Source organism: Tenebrio molitor, chromosome 2, assembly GCF_963966145.1.
Source record: "Tenebrio molitor chromosome 2, icTenMoli1.1, whole genome shotgun sequence".
NCBI lineage: Eukaryota > Metazoa > Arthropoda > Insecta > Coleoptera > Tenebrionidae > Tenebrio > Tenebrio molitor.
The window spans coordinates 25,032,744-25,051,698 of NC_091047.1; the positions used below are offsets into that span (position 1 = coordinate 25,032,744).

At 33.3% G+C, this 18,955-nt stretch overlaps 3 protein-coding genes and 1 long non-coding RNA gene across 4 annotated transcripts; all 4 read left to right on the forward strand.

The window, feature by feature from the left end:
* The first annotated feature begins 2,102 nt into the window (after positions 1-2,102).
* LOC138124745 (uncharacterized) lies at positions 2,103-4,335 on the forward strand. Its single transcript, XM_069039904.1, has 2 exons — positions 2,103-2,946; positions 3,147-4,335. Exons 1-2 carry the CDS (start codon positions 2,161-2,163, stop codon positions 3,588-3,590), a joined length of 1,230 nt encoding a protein of 409 aa, XP_068896005.1. The 5' UTR covers positions 2,103-2,160; the 3' UTR covers positions 3,591-4,335.
* A 4,253-nt stretch (positions 4,336-8,588) lies between these two features.
* LOC138124747 (uncharacterized) lies at positions 8,589-10,051 on the forward strand. The gene is made up of 2 exons (XM_069039905.1): positions 8,589-9,427; positions 9,476-10,051. The coding sequence occupies exons 1-2, from the start codon at positions 8,642-8,644 to the stop codon at positions 9,914-9,916; spliced, it is 1,227 nt and encodes a 408-aa protein (XP_068896006.1). The 5' UTR covers positions 8,589-8,641; the 3' UTR covers positions 9,917-10,051.
* Positions 10,052-10,290: 239 nt separating this feature from the next.
* On the forward strand, positions 10,291-14,961 carry LOC138124898 (uncharacterized). Its single transcript, XM_069040080.1, has 4 exons — positions 10,291-11,158; positions 11,217-11,654; positions 13,404-14,252; positions 14,442-14,961. The coding sequence occupies exons 1-4, from the start codon at positions 10,379-10,381 to the stop codon at positions 14,880-14,882; spliced, it is 2,508 nt and encodes an 835-aa protein (XP_068896181.1). The 5' UTR covers positions 10,291-10,378; the 3' UTR covers positions 14,883-14,961.
* A 2,445-nt stretch (positions 14,962-17,406) lies between these two features.
* LOC138124751 (uncharacterized) lies at positions 17,407-18,856 on the forward strand. The gene is made up of 2 exons (XR_011157254.1): positions 17,407-18,064; positions 18,118-18,856. It is a non-coding gene; the product is annotated as an uncharacterized lncRNA (long non-coding RNA).
* The last annotated feature ends 99 nt before the right edge of the window (positions 18,857-18,955 follow it).

An 18,955-nucleotide genomic window follows, 5' to 3' on the forward strand; every position in this document is an offset into this window, starting at 1 on the left:
AAGTTTTTTTGTTCTGAATCTAACGATGTATTAAAAATTATCGTTTGGTTCATAGCTGACTGAAAAAAAAATAAAACAAATTTTAATTGTGGTTCAGTTTATTATGAAATTTTCAAGTGTGCCGTGAAAAACAATTGGAATACAAATAGCAACAAATGTCAAGTGTGAGTTTGAATATTTTCAGGTGCAATCTTGAAGAGTTTTATTATTATTTTCTTGGAAAACATAAATAATAATTCAAAAAAAAATTTTTTTAATTATTATAATTTTTTCTATTAACTTTTTGTTTTTGACTAATTACGATTTTTAAAACACTCGAACATAAAATAATAGTCAAATGACTGCTATCCTGCATGACTGACAATGTTATTTTATACTTAAATAAAAAAAGTTTAAAAAAGCAGATGAAAACTTCTAAGCTGACGTTTAGATGACATTTATCGTACTTTGTATTCCGATTGTTTTTCACGGCACTCTTAAAAATTTTATAATAAGCTGAACCACAAAAAAATTTTTTATTTTTTTTTCTGTTAGCTATGAACCAAATGATAACTTTCAATACATCATTAGATCCAGAAAAAAAAACCTTATCAGACCAAGCCTAAAAAACTACATGTGTCCATTTAAAAAAAAAGTTGACTATTGTTAGCTATTGAAGATAACGCCAAAAAAAAACATTTTATGGCTGTTTTGTAGCGCTTGAAAAACCATATCTTTGATTTTTTGTTCATTGAAATCGGGTAATAAATAACAAAGTTATGGGTTGAGGCGTTTTTCATCAAACAGCCTGTATTTACCTAGGTATGTAATATAAATTACATTTTATTATCATGGAAGTTAAACTTGAGAAGAACCCTGAGCAGGCCTTGGACAAAAACTTTGCGAATAACTGGTACAACGAATATACAAAAAGTGTTAAAAGATATGTCACACTTAAATTCATTATTAACACTAATTACACAATTTAAACATTTTTATGTCAACATATTAACCACATTAAAGCTAACGAGTGTTCAAATAAATTTGCGGTCAAGCAGACCATGGTTTTCTCTCGCTTTGCCAACCGTAGGTTGGTCTTTTTTTCTGACAAATTCTTCAAACACCTAACCTCATGTTGTTGTGATAAATGACAAATTAAAATGTTCGCTACATTTTCTATTATTTCACTAATTTTTTCGACAATTTCCGAAATACGTAGTGATGGTCATCCACTTTCACTCTTTCATTCTACACTTCCTGTTCCACCAAAACATTTGACATCTCATAAAGCTAACGTTAACGGAAACAAAAGCAAGCATCAGTCTACCTAACAATTTTTTTCGAACACACGTTATCTATAACATAATGTTTGAAACTTGGAACGAATTTCGTCATCCAGTCAGTATAAAAACATGTCTTCTTCTGAGAACTATCAAGTATAGTCAATCGATTCAGCGAAATCAATATTTTTATCAGAACTCGTTTCATACGTAAAATCAATTTCTACGCACATTTTAAAAATTACAAATTTACACCTGTTTTATAAAAATAAATAATATCGGTTTATAGTGTCCACCTACAACCAGTAATGCATACTTCGATCTGTTTCATTAGGTACATTTATCACATAATTAAATAATATCTTACTATATTTTAGTTTTTTGCCACCTTTGTTCTTTTTGCTACCTTTGCATACCTATTCTAGAGAGTTGTGTAAGGTGTTCCCTCTTCCTGAATATTCCCTTTCTTTCATACACTGTACACTGATTCGTAGGTGTTTCTTACTCAAAGTGTATAACGAAATTAAGGGAGAAAGATTTCTGAATGCTTTGAATTTTATTATTTGTTTGCAAATGTTTTTTCTCAACCGTTAATAGATTAAGCTAACGGTGGAATAATTATATTTTGTATGATGAAAGAAGTATATTACCTAGTTTCTTGCTGTGTTAACAAAATTAAACACAGGTTAATACGTTCCATCCTGTCCCAAGACTAATTTGCTCCAAAATGCACGCATAAACAAACCTAGTTCCGTATTTAGGATGCGACTTATCATCAGAAATAATAAGTGGATGCGCGAATCTATAGTTAATTCCCTCCTTAACGAGCCTATAAATAGCACTCCTCTCGCTACGTAACATTACATTCATATCTACTCCGCAGGACACACGAGTTATCAAAATGGAAACTTTTAAAGTGCGACCCGGAATCGCAAAGTTAGTGAAGGCTGTGTCAGAAGAACACGGCATCCACAACCACATCATCACCGACATCAAAACAAACCAAAAAGGTGAAGGATACCTCGGTGAGATCTTCATGATCACTGTCAAGGACGCCGACAGCGACAACCACCTGGACATGGTAATCAAAGCCGCCTTCATCGACGAAAAAGTAAGAGAAATGGTCCCGATCCGGATGTCCTTCCAGAACGAGATTTACTTTTACTCGACTGTGCACCCCGCCTTAAAAAAATTCGAAAAGGAGCGCGGCGTGTCCTCGACGGTCAAGTTCGTGCCGAAATGTCTGAAGGTGTCGCTTCAAGAGCAGGAGGAGATGTTGGCGCTGGAAAATCTGCGAGTTTCCGGATTCGAGATTTTCGACAAGACGAAAATCTTGGACGACGACCACGTGGAGCTCATCTTCAAGACGTACGGTCACTTCCACGCCTACTCCTTCGCCTTGAGGGACCAAGAACCGGAAGAATATGAGAAACTTGCCAACGGCTGTTACAATTTGTACGCAGAATTCATGAAGAAGAGTTTCTTCGCGGATCACTTAACGGCAATCAACAAGCTGGTGGAGAATAGTTTCGTACCTGGAGAGGACGACGAAGTTATGAAAAAATACGAAAAGTACAGAGGACGCAACATCGCAAATATCTTTCAAGACGTTGCCACAGAAAATCCCAAGCACTCGGCGATTCTGCACGGAGATTGTTGGAGCAACAACATGATGTTCAAATACGAGGTGAGTTTAATCATTCGCAATCATTCATCGTGACTATACTATTTAAAAAGAGCTATCTCACCAACGATAAAATTCCAGTGCGCAATATCAGTACATTCATGACGAGTAACCTTGACCAAGTAGACTCTTACATAATAAACAATAATTGACTGTAATCTGTTAAGTGTTGTGATCTTCGACGCTATTGTAATATTTTTCAGGTTAACAATGAAGGTAAGAGGCCAATCGACATGCGCCTCATAGACTGGCAAATAATCAAAGTTGGCAGCCCCGTTTGCGATTTATCTTACTGTTTATACTCTGGAGCGTCGAAGAAAGTCTTCGACAATTTAAACCACTACCTCCGAATCTATTACGACAGTTTCTCGTCGTTCTTGAGGGAGCTGGGGAGTGACCCGGACAAATTGTTCCCGTTCTCTGTGCTCGAAGAGCATTGGAGGAAGTACTCGAGGTGGGGAATGATCATGTCCTTTTCCATTTTACGAATGAAGCTGACGCATAAAGAAGATATAATCGATTTGGCTGACGGTATATCTGAAGAAGAACTGACATCTGCCTTTTCTAAGACCAAATTTTACGAGGAGGATTACAATAAGAGGGTCAGGGGGTTAGTTTCGCACATGTTCGAAGTTGACGCGTTATAACGATTCAAAGTTAGATAAAAAAATGTAATTAGTCTAAAGTGATGCAAGTTATTATATAGAAAGGGACTTGTCGTTTTATCGTTCAAAGACGCCGCAATACTACATTGATAGTGACTAATGAGTAATGACAGATGACACACAGCTCCCAGAAAGCATGTAACAATTTAAAATAATTTTATGTTTACTAGAATTACTAAATAAATTATTGCAAAATTCGGAAAAGATTATTTGTAACCCAAGAAAATCTCTAAAGAAAAAAGTTAGGATAGAAAATTAAGGACAAATTTCCTCAAATTTATTTTGCAACTTTAAAATATACATTGTATAATATCTCTGTTAGTTGCTATTTTACTGTAGATAAGCGTATAAATAAATAAACATTAATATCTTCATCAATTAATTGTTGTCTAATGTGACATCAGCGATAATTTTTTTAATCAATTTATTCGAATACTATTACGAAATGTTAAGTAGAATGACTTTTATGTTGTTAGAGATTAGAAAATTATCCTAAAGTGCCTCGAGATTGATTGTCAATAAAATTGTATTTAATAACAGGTATATAATAGTAGATTACATACCGAGGTGGGAAGTGTTTCATTCCTGTCGAGGGCTAAAATAGTTTACGAAGGCGTAGCGGAGGTGAACTAATGCTCGAGACAGGAATGAAACACCTTCCCACCGAGGTTTGTATACTATTTTATTCGGAATCATTACATTTTTAGCAAATAAACAATTAATTTGATGCGGTTTCATTTCTACTGTTTTTCGACTTTCTTTCTGTAAGTAAACTCCATCCATTTTCAATATACACAACTAAATCTAGTGATTTTAGTAACTTTTGTGGTGTAATAGGATACAACTTTTTTCTACTGTAAATGCAATGTCACAGATAATAATTCAGATTATGTGTATTTTGAAGAGGTTATAATGTACGATTATTGTCATTTTTGACAAATCTCTAATCAAGTCCTCAATCAAGCAAAGTAAACTAGTTTTGAATATTTTACTTAAAATATGGTATCTACAGGTTAATATTAAATACCGGCATTGAAACCAGCAAGTAGGTGTACCTTAATAAACATAAACAGATTTTAACAAAGATATTTCAGAACAGGACACAGAGTGAAAGCATGATACATTAGAAATGAATAGTGCTCAGGAGCAAACCCTCTCAAGTCAAGCCTGAAGGCCGGCGGTGTTTAAAAAAAGCGCACAACGGCGCAAATATTCCTTCACTGTTCCATCGTGCGTCGTTTCCATTCTGTGCCTGTGCCCCCGATCCAGAAATTACTCCGTATTTTTCCTTCAGATATCTGTAGGAGATTGAAGCTAACATTTTAAATAGATCAATTTAAATTAAAAGTGGAATTATCAACTTACGGCAAAAATTTCCCCAACCATTCGGTAAACTGGCATCCTCCCCAAATTTGGACCATTTGCTTCCCAAATGTTTTTAAAACACCGGTGAACACTTTGTTTTATCTCTAAAGTGAGGCATTTTCTCTTTATAACACTGCCTGTGGCCTCCACGACATCGCTACTTAATCGTATCTTTTTCAATAATTATAATCTGACAGTGTCAAATTTTTTAACAAATTCAAAACGCCCGATTTGAATGTTCAATATTAGAAAAAATAAAACACTTTCATTGCAATACAAAAAAAGAAAATTCCCTAACAGTAATGTATATTGAAAATGGATGGAGTTTACTATCGCGGCCAAAATACTTTGGTCGTCACTTTTTGATACTTCAAATGTAAATAAAGTATTAATGTCAATATACATGACAATTTCAAATTATTCTTGTCAAAAATATGGCATCTTCAGTTTTTGATAAATTTAGAATCGTCTTACTTGCTTCTGAAGGTTGTCTAAACCTGGACCATGTTGATCTTTTGCTTTTGAACCCTGCCTCCGCAACTGGGATTTACCCCACCCGTATGACATTGCTGGATTGAAATAATTTTGACAACAGTAAAAAATAAGGTTAAACATCCTAAAGCTTGCTTTACAATTGAATATCATTTATGTCACATTGACGACCAAAGTATGTTGGCCGCGATCGTACGCCACTGGAAAAACCTTATAATAGGGCGGAAAGTGGCCTATTACTGACCAAGAGAGGGAAGTAAAGATAAAACGGAATGGTTAACTTTCCGCCCTCGTATAAGGTTAGGAATGTGCATATTACAATACGATTCCGAATAAAAATATAAGCTTTAGTAAATAATTTCGTGTAAAGGAAGAATGCTTAAATAAGTATCTGCTCGTTCGTCGCAAAGAATTGCTAATTTGTTAATAATTACTCCTGCTATATAATTTCAAAGTAGACTATATACTTATATTTCGATTACAATTATTTATGTAATGTCATGGTCAATGTTTTTCTTTACCTTCTGATAAAAAATTTATTTACCTTGACGAATCTAACTTTATGCATGCTTAAATGCACAATAATAGCGTAACTGCAAAAATACAATTTTTGGGTTATCCACTTATAACATAACCGACTCGATATTAATGGGTGATGGGAAAATTCTTAGGTTTTATCCAAACAATTTGCAGTGTTTTAAATCGCTTTATTGCACAACTTTTAATAGCTACAAGAAACACGTTCTCTCCTCACTTCCTAGTGGAGAGTAGAGAACGTACCTAACGATCTTCTCTTCTTCATGTGCCTATCTCTTCCAGACGTTGGCGATCATATTGCCTAATCTAACTTTGCTTACAGCTGCTCGGAAGAGTTCTGTGATGGTCATGGAAAACCAGGTTCTTAAGTTTTTTGGCCATGAAATTCTTCTTTTTCCTTTTACCTTTCCTTGTAATCTGCATTACAAGAGACTGTGCTAGTGTATTGTGCTAAGTCATTGATATGTGATGTGTAATGTAATGTATCATGATAAAGCAATTTTATTAACTTCTGATAAAGAAAGCGAGTTGGATTTTGATTTCTTCTTTTGGGACATAGCGGTATTCCCTTTTAGAAATAAGGGCACTCTAAAAAAAATATTATACAGGGTGTATCTGAAATACATGTGTTAAATTTAACCAGTGGAAAAACACCAAATTATGAAACTTTTCTCTATAACATTTTGCAAAATTCGCTAAAGTTTTCCAAGATTTTTGGTCCCCCAATTTTTACCTAACGAGTCGTTTTGTGTCTATTTTTTTACTTTTCTTTGTAATCTGCATTAGAAGAGATTGTGCTAGTGTATTGTGCTAAGTCATTGATATGTGATGTATAATGTATCATGACAAAGCAATTTTATTAACTTTTGATAAAGAAAGCGAGTTGGGTTTTGATTTCTTTTTTGGGACATAGCGGTATTCCCTACTAGGAATGAGAGCACTCTAAAAAAATATTATACAGGGTGTCTCTGAAATACATGGTGTTTAAATTTAACCAGTGAAAGAACCCACCAAATTATGAAATTTTTCTCTATAAGTCTATAACATTTTGCAAAATTCGCTAAAATTTTCCAAGATTTTTTGGTCCCCCAATTTTTACCTAATGAGTCGTTTTGTATGATTAACTAGTCTCTACTTTTTTCTAACCATGGAAATTTTAATTTTGATTGTTTAATTTTTTATAACAATGTAACTTATTTGATAAGGCTCCGTTTCTATCACAACAGCAAATTTGCAACAAGTTACAACCATTATACAGGGTGTCTCAAAATTCGCGAATTCTGAATTCAGAGCATGGTAGGGAAGGACCCAGTGGAGCTCGAAAAATACTTAGAAAAAAAAATCGCTCTTCCTGAAGAAGATATAAGCACTTTAATTTTGTTCAATACATAGCAGCCTTCATATCCACAGTGACAAAATACTATTCTAGCTACGTTGCCGTTCCATTTTTAAGAAAAATTACAAAAATTTAAGATTTTTTTACTCCAAAGTAAAGCTATTCTTCAAAAAATTGTTTTACGTTATTATTTTCCACAATCATCTACACCATAAATAACAATAAACACTGAACTTTTCAGCCTATATTTGAAGAAAACGCACTTCAAAGAGTGCACCTTCAGACCAATATATCTTTGTGGGGGGAATCTCGATTTTTTTTTAATTTCCATATTTGGACTACTGAAGTGATCCCCTACAACGCTCTGAATTCGGAATTCGCGAATTTTGAGACACCCTGTATGTTGTTTTTAAAATAAAAGTGCGTCAATTTAAAATTGAGTAATGCCCGGTTTCTGAAACGGCCCAATAACTAAAAGTCCAGTTAAATCAAGCGTTGTTATGGAAACGCTAGAAAGTCACCAATCACATTAAGTACATGATTTTGTATTTATCAGAGAGTTAAAACTAACCTAAACCGGACCTAAATCACGTAAGTAAACACAACCGAAGTGCAAGAACTTCGGGAGTAGCACTGTACTATATAGTTTGTCTAAGGTTGCGAGGCTGGCGGCACATCCAAATTTGTGTGGTTTTTCAACGCCAACTACGACGGTACAATATTTTATAATGACCTGTATGTATAAGGTGAGATTTTTTAGTTGCTGAACATTAGAAAAACTATTTCCGAACAAGTTGTTTGAGAAACGTAAAAGACAATTCCATTACTAAAATATACGCAGAAGGTAATAAATATTGTTTGAATTTAATAATGCATTTGGAAGTTCATTATGTAATATTACAGCAACAATGGTTGCATAAACGAAACAAAAGAGCTGGTCCCTGTATTATGATGTAATTGCAGATGACAACGTAATTCTTCAATTGATAACATTTGGTAGATCTGAAATTATATACTTAGCTGCCTTTAAAAAATTAATAACAACTTTGCTTAAGTAATAGTACGACCCATGTGACGTATAATTTTCAACTATAAGTGTTATATCCACATTCGTTTTGTCCTAAAAAGCAAAGACACATGTTTTGCTAATTACAGACTACACCACATAACGTGTGTATGCAATAATAAGAAACTTCAACAAATTATACACATTTCAAGGACATTACATTTCTTTTTTATAAAGCTGTAAATCTTCATTTTTGAAGTAGTTGCAATTTCGTCGTCGTTCAGTAAAAAATCAGAGATGAGTGTAGCAACAGTCGACGATTTGCAATCATGGATCGAAAAAATGATGACCTCTTTGAGCATCGACGACTACAAGTTAGATATTGGAGGTAACACTACGCGAGGTGATGGATATTTGGGCGAAGTTACATTTTTGAAAGTGTTTACAACGAAGAACGGTACTAAAAAAGATTACGATCTTGTTATCAAGTCGGCTAAAAAAAGTGAAGAACTTCGGAAGCAGACCCCAATCAAAGAAGCATACGACCGAGAAAGTTTGTTCTACAGTAAAATATTTCCAGTTTTGGATGAATTTCAACGACAGAAAGGAGTCGAAAGACCTTTTGTGAACGTACCGAAATGTTACAGTATCTCTAAGGAAATCACCAAAGAAGCTGTGATCCTCCAAAATCTGAAAACCTTGGGTTTCGACTTACACGACAGAAAGCAACCCATGAATCTGCACCACATTCTTCTTGTGTTCCAAAATTACGGGCGCTACCATGCCTTGTCTCTAGCCCTGAGACTCAAAAAAACTTCAGTTTTTAAGAGCATAACAAAGAACTTGACTGACGTGTTTGGACAGTTTATTGTGCAAGCCCAAATGTTAGGTGTCTTCTATAAGGAATTTGACAATTTGAAGAGGTTGCTGGAGAAGGACCAAGAAACTGAAGCATTGAAAAAATTCGATGGTTTCGAAAAGGAGTTTGAGAAGATTTTGATCAACTTCACAGACGAAGATACGGACCCGTCGATGCTCATCCATGGCGACTGTTGGAACAACAATTTTATGTTCAAATATGAGGTAACTATTTATTCATTGATCTACAAACAATTCAAAACATTTTTTCAGGGGGATGATAAAACCAAACCCACAGATATGCGTTTCTTGGACTTCCAAATAGTCCGGGTAGCTTCGCCTGTGATAGATTTGTCGTACTTCTTGTACTGTTGTGCAGACAAGCAAGTTTTGAAAGATTTCGACTTTATTCTGCAAGCGTACCACTCAAGTTTGACAGACTTTTTGACGGAACTTGGATGCGACGCCGAAGCTGTATTTCCCTTCAAGAAACTCAAAGAGCATTGGAAAAAATACGCAAAGTATGGCTTGATCATATCTCTTTTTTTGCTGAAGATATCCCTGTGTGATTCTAACGAAGCTCCAGATTTGATGGAGACTGCGGAGAAAGGTGAAGATTTTACCGAATCGTTCAAACTGAAAATCCAAAACGAAGACGTTTATAACGAAAGAATAAAAAATGTTTATTTACATTTTGCCGAAAAGTTCTTGTAAGAAATAGCATAAACGAAAACAGAACTTAAAAATGGATAGAAAAATTCCAGCATGTAATTATAGTTTTTTTTGGATTACTTATTGTAAATTGTAGATATGTATTGTATAAAAAAATTAAATTTTCTTCTAAAGTTAGTGTGGAAAAAATTAAAATCTTTGCAAATTACTACATTTGGGTTCTGTAACTGACTATTTGCTATTCATGTTAACTAAGTAAAATGTAGTTTTTGTCGAAAGATAACTTGGGTGATTGCTATGATAGACAAAAATGTTTAATGATAACTCGTTTTTAAAATAATAGTATTTCATTTTTGTTAACGATATTCGACAAACTGATAAAACATTAGATAATGATTGTTGATTTTGTTCATGTCACTTTATAGATTCAATTTAATTGATAACTAATCGTGTACGTGTATTGTCTTTGACAAAGTGACTGTTTAAACAGAATTTCTTGTGTAAATGGCGCAGAGCGAAGTTAAATTATGGCTGAAAGCTGCTCTAGCAAAACAGGACATCAAACATTTCTCTGTTCAAATTTCGGGTAGTTCCGAAAAAGGGGAAGGATTTGCAGGAGACATACTTTTTGTATCAGTGAGGGGTACCGATAAAGATGGAATAGAAAAAAAATATGAATTTGTGTTGAAATGTAGTAAACCCAGTGAAGCTTTGAGAGAGAGCACTGTCATTCAAGACATATTCCTAAATGAAATTTACGTGTACGATAAAATATTCCCTCTTTTCCAAAAGTTTCAAACTGATAAGGGTGTAGACGATTCGTTTCAGAGCGTACCGAGATGCTATGGAACATTTACTAGTAAATCTAGAGAAGTAGTTATTTTGGAAAATCTAAAATCAAAAGGTTATGAGTTGTGGACCTACAAGAAACCATTGACCAGAAATCACATTAACTTAGTTGTTAAAGAATATGGAAAACTGCACGCCATTTCTGTGGCACTGAAAGAACAACAGCCTGAACAGTTCCAGGAAGTGATCGATGGATACGTTGACATATGGACCAAGTTTGTAGAAACATCAGATATTTCAAGCGTTTTCGAAAAACTGGTGAAGGAGATCTACGATTTGCTAAAGAGTGAAATGAGCGAGCAAGACTCGCAAAAGTGGTTGAGCTTTCAGCGTCAAGTTCGATTCGTTATGACAGACTTGGCCCAAAACGTGGATGGACTAAAAGTGGTCACTCATGGAGACTGTTGGAACAATAATTTCATGTACCAGCATACAGTAAGTTAACAGTACCACATTTGTTCTACATACATTTTCTAGAACGTGTTTTTTCCAGAATGACAATAAAGACCTAGTTTCCAAAGTTGCAATCTTAGACTGGCAAAATTCAAAATATTCTTCACCGGTGTTCGATTTATCTTATTTTTTGTTTTCGTGTATATCTAAGGAAGATATCGACGATATGGATACGATTCTGGAAGATTATTACAAATCATTTACTGGTTTTCTGAAAAGATTGGGAAGTAATTTTGGAAGTAAATATTCGTTGGAGCGGTTTTTGGAAGAGTGGAAAAAATACAGTAAGAACGGTATTTTGCACGCGCTTTTGCCGTTAAAATTATCATTCTCCGAAGAAGATGATATCCCTGACATAGCCAAGACCGTTGAAGGTGGACAAAACGTTGCCAAGGCTTTTCTAGTTGACATCAAGAACAAGACGGGTTTCAAGAACAGAGTAAAACCTATCGTAAAACATGTAATTGAGTTTGACTTAGTATAGTTAGTAATAAAAAATACTGTTCCTCGATATTTCTTAGAGTCAAATGTTATAAATAATTCCTACAAATACACGTATTCATTATAAAAGTGATTCTTTATAAATAATGCTAAAAAATTACAAAAATTATCTCTGACTTTTTTAGAACTAGTATAAGTTTTACTTTAAAGCAGCGATTGATTTTTATCTTTAAGAAATCTTTTGCTCATGAACGTCGAACGAAACGACTGTTAAATTATACAATTGCGGTGTTTTTTTATCAATCAGCAAGATTAAATCGTGGAAAGTAAACAATTAATCAAAGCAATTAAATCATTTATTGTTGTCTGTCTCCAAGTATTGCGATAAATAATCATGTTACTTATATCGGGTGTTCATTTAAATTTCTCCTCAAAGTTGGCGTTGAAGAATCGATTGTGAACGCACCACGGATTACGGATCACACATCATCTGTTGAAATCTAACCACAGTTTTTGCATTGTTTGTATTTTTACTCTGCAGACTGACGAGTGGTGCGTTCACAATCGAATCTTCGTGCAGTTTCTGGCCTTGTGATACAAATAACTATTACATACTATAAATACTACGGAAAATTATCTTATCTTTGACAGAATAACAAGCATTGTTTTAAATAATTTTATAACGTATGTACGTTGCTTGTATAACATACATGCGCCACACTCAAAATAACTCATTATCATCTTATTTTGGATTTTTCATGCTGTCCTCTTCTATAAACTTGAATCACTTGAATTATCTCAATATTTTAATAGATATTTATGACAAAAATGGGATAAGAGCATTACTAACAAACGCGTGCGAAATTTGCACAATGAGGCGAAGCCGAGTTTTGCAATCGTACAAATTTGTTAATGATGCGTTAGTTATCATTATCACACGTGTATTGTATAATATTTTACCTACGGCCGCTCAGAATAAAAAAAAACAACTTTTTTTTAACGAAGTGAAAATCGACCACTACTAATAACTAAGAATTTAATATAGTAGGTAAAAATTCACAACTGTCTTCATCGGGAGTTTATTTAACAAATTGCAAAAACTGTGTCATTAATATTTGTAAAAAATAGTTATATCAATTGTTCTTGTAATTAAATATTTATTAAATTTAAATTTTGATTAATGGGTTGTCATTACTACCTCTCTCCCAAAGTATGGTATACATTTGAAACAGAAAATACATATACAAATGTACACCATATTTTCGGACAGAGATATGTAGTATAAAAAAGCGCGCGGTAATGAAAGTGTGCGTGGTAATGAAAATGTGTGCGGTAATGAAGTTCTTATCTCACGCAAAATGGATGGGATAAGTGTCATTTATCCCACGGACGTAGATAAAAGATAATTATGTAATCTAATTTTTGTTTAAATACATTTTCCATTTTTCTTTTGATGGAAAAACTTTAAATTTAACAAAAACTAAACACATAAAGGACAATAACAGTCAAATAACATCTAACAACACTAATTCTAATTAAACATTTTTGCTACTAAAATCCATTCAAATCATTGCAACTGAATTTCAATGGAGTTAAAAATAGACTAAAAAATCTGTGCCAGTAGTTCAAGAAAATTATGTTATCTCTGACAAATTAAAATGTATTCTAAGATTATTTGTATAAATGAAAATATATCCTTCAAAATTAAACTAACTCCTTATCATGTTACTTTGGTTTTTTCATATTGTCCTCTACTGTAAACTTTGTACGTAAATGATGACTTGAATTATTTCAAAACGTATATAAACAACCAACAACAATGGGGAAGCTTTACTTTGAGAGAAAAATGAACCCCTCAGTAAATTTAACAAACAGTGAAATCGAAATTAAAGCGTGGCTGGAAAAAGTTTTTGAAGATGTGACAAACATATCTGTCGAGATTATAGGAAATTCAGAAAAAGGTGATGGCTTCGTGGGTGACATAATCTTCGTACATCTCACAGGAAATGGACGAGATGGGTCAGTAGAAAAATATAACCTAGTGCTTAAATGTAGTAAAAATAGTGAAATTTTGAGAGAAAAGATATCAATGAAAAAAATTTTCATAAATGAAATTTGCTTTTATAACACCACTTTGCCTACTTTTATCCGATTTCAAAAAGAACGAGGGATCGAACAACCATTTGATAGAGTACCAAAATGTTATGGAACATTTATTGGCAACAATAAAGAAATTATCGTACTAGAAAATTTAAAGAAGAGTGGTTATGCTCTGTGGGAGAAAAGAACTCCAATGACTAGGAAGCACATAAACATGGTTGTTGAAGCATATGGAAAATTTCACGCCATTTCTGTAGCCATGAAGGACCAAAAACCGGAAAAATTTCAACAGTTGCTCGACTCGCTTGAAAAATTCGAAGCAAACCATCCACATATACAACATCTATTTAGAAGAACCCTGGAAGAAGTGTATGATTTGCTTAAAGGTGAACTAAACGAAGATATTTTACAAAAATGGAAAAATTTGAAAGACAACTTAGAGTCAGATACTCATGATGGAAAAGAAAATTTGAGTGGATTGCAAGTCATTACTCACGGTGATTGCTGGAACAACAATTTTATGTTCCATGTTGATGTGAGTAAACTATCGATCTTTGTAGCATCAAAAGACAATGGTCAGTGTTTTTTTACGAGTTTAAGAAAGTACTTTTTTCAAATATACCTACTATTGTTTACAGTTTACAGTATGGTTTATAAAAATGACACTACCTATAACATTCCAAGTTTTTTTAAAGTTTAATTTTTGTTTTTTTTTTTGTTATAGGATGAGACGAATTTACCTACAAAGGTCTCCATCCTAGACTGGCAGTTGTCAAAATTATCTTCGCCCATTTATGACTTGTCATACTTCTTATTTGCTTGTATATCAGAAGAGGATCTAAAAGATTTTGACGCTGTTTTACAGACATATTACGAATCTTTTTCGAATCATCTCAGAAAAATGGGAAGTGATCCAGAAGCACTGTATCCCTTAAGTCAGTTTTTAATCGAATGGAAAAAGTACAGCAACTTTGGTATTATGTTCTCTTCTTTGATAGCGAAGATGTTATCAGTTAACAATGACGACCTCCCAGATTTCACTGAAGCAGCAGAAAATGGCAAACATATCACAGATGCGTTTAACATTGACATCAAAGACAAAACAAAATTCAAAAATAGAATGAAAACGATTGTACAGTTTGTTGCTGAAAATGATCTCATCTAAACTAGAATTTAAACTGCTGAATAAATTAAAAACCTTATCGAGTTCAATGTTTTCAATTAAATTTATTAAAAACGAAAAATGTCTTTTATTATACGTTACAAATTTATGACAAAAATCTATGACCTTTCCCCAAAATCTTTGACGCAAATCTAGTAAACAAACAAAAAAAATTATAGAAATTTGTACTAAGTTAACATATCCGAAGGAATATGACGTAATTTATTCGAGTGAGTATAGCCATTACCCACGAGTAGAATATGTACTATACTTTTTCTACGACTCTGAAGAGAAATTGATAAATAAGTTTGATAATTATTAGACAAACTGAAACTGACGTTTTACAATTATGTACCTATTACTTTGCATACTTGATACCATCATTGCATTAAAATTTGCGATTGGACTTCGTAAACTAGCTGCTATGATATTTGAAATTATTATTTCACGGGCCGTGGGTAATGAACCCTGTTATCTAATAAAAAACGCTTTAATAATTACAGTATTATAATATAAGAGAAATAGAAAAAAAAATGTTAAACCTTAATCTTTATTGCTATTGGTAACTGTAAAACTACTTACTTTTAAGTAAAATCCAACATTCTTGTTAGGGATCGTTGTTTCAAGAGACCTCTAAATTATAAACCAACATATACCTGTCATGGTTTTATAGTAAGATTGACCATTTTTCGTAAAACGTGTCCGCTTATTATAATTTTACAGCAAATGCACAAAATATTGGTCTATTTCACGATTATAGCATTATACGGATAGTGGCCTTACTTCGTAAAGAAGTCTAATTTCTTAACCTAAAAAATGTATTGATAGTTTTTTTTTAATTAAATCTGCAGCTTCAGTTGACGATTTTTAATTTCCTAGGTACTTGAGAGAGATTAAATGTGTTGCATAATAAAGAAAACTCGGTGAAAACGGACTGAACAAGTACAAATATTTTAAAGTTGAAGCATTTGGAAATAGTAATTTATTTGACGAGTTTGTGTGTAAATTGGGCCTTTTTTGGCACGCGTGGGCCATTTTAAAACGCGAGTGAAACGAACGTTTTAAAGGTCCACGAGTGCCAAAAAAGGCCCAATTTACACACGAACGAGTTGAATACAACATTTTTTTGTTCGACGAGGCCCTTAAAGGCTCCAAATCGCTTAAAACCTTTAAAATTAGCTTGACGTTTCGTTTTGACAAGTTATGACATTTATCAAAATCCGTTCACATAGGAGAAAATTCTCAAATTTTGACAGTGTCGAACAAAAAACAAATTAAATTGGTTTTTATATTTCTTTTGTAAAATATCTGGTGTTCATTTAAATTTATTCTCAAAATAGGCGTTGAAGAGTCGATTGTGAACGCAGCACGGATTACAGATCACGGATCAGCTCTTTAAATCTAACCTCACTTTTTGTGTTGTGTGTGTTTTTACTCTGCAGACGGACTTGTGGCACGTTCATAATCGACTCTTCAACGCCAACTTTGATGAACACCCGATATATTTCTCAACTGTGTTTTCGATAATAATATAACAAGACCTTGTTTTTTAATAGGATACATTTTTTTATTTCACAAAAAATTTTGGTGATAAATTTACGAATTTGAATTGGACATTTTTCTTCTGATTCTGAATCTTTGAAGAAAAATGTTCAATTCAATGAGTAAATTTATCAAACACAAAAAGTTTGAGTAGATAAATTTAAAAAATTATCCGATCGAAAAAACAAGGTCGAGTTATATTTGTTGATTATTTCCAGAACAAAAAAAACAACAAACAACGACAATATCTTATTATTTATCAACGAAGAAGTCATTTTCATTAAATTATAAAATGAACTGTTTAATGTGACAAGAGGAAAGAAAAATTTTAATCACTGACAAGAGGAACCGAATTTTTATCCGAGATAAACAAAAATGATTGGTTCAAAAGTCAAATTGTCATTGGACCATTGTCTGTGTTGCTATAGTGATGGAAATAATCTACGTAAAAACTAAATAAAAAACAACTAAAATTAACGATCTGATATAATGTTATAATATAACTAGAGTAATTGTAATTAAACATGTTCACTATAAGTGGTGCAAATAACACACATTTTTCATGACATAAGTAATAGGATTACTTATCGCAGTGACAGATAAGTCATTTGCACCACAATGGTTTTTTGATTTTTGAACAGCATTTACTAAAGGATGTTTTTCCATAAATAAAGTAATAGTTAGGTATTTATGCAACGAGTTTCTGTGTAAATTGGGCTTTTCTAATTGCCCGAGGGACAAGATTAAAAGACGAGCGTAGCGAGGGTTTTAAGGCCTTGAGGGCAATTAGAAAAGCCCAATTTACCCAGAAACGAGTTGCATACAAAATTTTATTGTTTGAAACGACGTCTCTGAAGCTTCCAAATCTTTAAAAAATGGTTTCGCATTTACTTTTGACAGTTTTGACAAATTTTTCAAGACCTGTCAGAAATGTAACGTTGAATGTGTTGTCTAGGGGTGACGGTTCGTTATGTGCCCATTTTGCTTTAGAGCAGTTAGGAGGCAGTTTACAAAGGAGAAAAATGAGAATTTATGACAGTTGAAAACAATAATAGTTATTTATGCATTAAGAGCATAATTTTGCATTTTGCTGCTCGCATCGTCATATTGATGCCAGAGGCGCTAGCCGAGGGCATTAAGACGATAAGAGCAGCAAAATGCAATTTATGCTCGTAATGCATACAAAATTTTATGCGCTGCCCTCAAAAACTGAAAAAACCAACACAAAAATTTCCTTGGTATTAATTTAAACAAAGTAGCCAAAGATTGATAATTTTTCCAAACTACCGTAACTACGAAATTTTGTAAACAAGTGGCAGACATCTGCTTTTGTGTGCAAAAGATTTTTCAATTTAGCTGAAAATGGTAAGAAGACTACACAGTACACTGAAGATGTTTGTCTCGCTTACTTTTTTGAAAAATCCAACAACTACAAGTCTTCGAGTTTGTGGAGTTTTTACTCTATGTTAAGAAGCACCTTGCTAGTAAGAAATGGAATAGACATCAGCAAATACTTAAAACTTCAAGCATATTTAAAGCGACAATGTGATACTTACAAACCTAAAAAGTCAAAAGTCCTTTCAAAAAGCGAAATTGACAAATTTATTACGGAAGCACCAGATGATACGTATTTAATGATCAAGGTAAATTACTTTGTTGCTTTTATATTTCAATAGTTAATTTGTAATTATTCTAGGTTGCTGTAATCGTAGGAATTGCCGGTGCTTGCAGATCGCAAGAGTTGTGCTTTTTAACAACAAAAGAAATTGAGGATTTGGGCTCTGCGATACTGATAAGACTAACTGAAACGAAAACAAAAGTATCAAGACGGTTTACTATAATACAAAATGAGCAAAATTTCTTAGGACTTTTCCGCAAGTACTTTGTTTTGCGGCCTCCACATACTAAACATAATCGATTCTTCATTTTTTACAAAAATGGGAAATGTTCCACGCAACCCGTAGGCAGAAATATGTTTGGAAACATTCCATCAAAAGTAGCAACATATTTGAACCTTCCCGACCCCAAATCTTATACCGGACATTGTTTGCGTCGCAGTTCCGCTACTTTACTTGCAGATTCTGGTGGAGATATTACAGACTTAAAACGTCACGGAGGTTGGCGTTCTGGTACAATCGCAGAAGGATATATAGAAGATAATATTCAAAACAAGCTCAAGATAGCCGAAAAAATTCAAGGGAAACGTCAACATGAAAAAACAGTAGTCCCATCAACATCCAGTGCTTTTTCAAATGACTACCCTGAAGAACCGGAGGATAAGAAAAGTAAAGGAGTTTCCATTCTTCAGACAAATGCGGAGTTGAACATTCAAAATCGACAGAATCAAATATTTTCAGAAAAAATCAATTTACCTTCGATTGTAATTAATAGTTGTAACAATGCTAAAGTAGAAGTAAATTTTTCGTTTAATTAAATTGTTACTTTATTAAGAAATACGCAATTTCATGTAATAGAATTTTCTTTAGAGCATAAAAATTACGCCAATGCTTTAGAGCAATAAATTACCCTTTTAT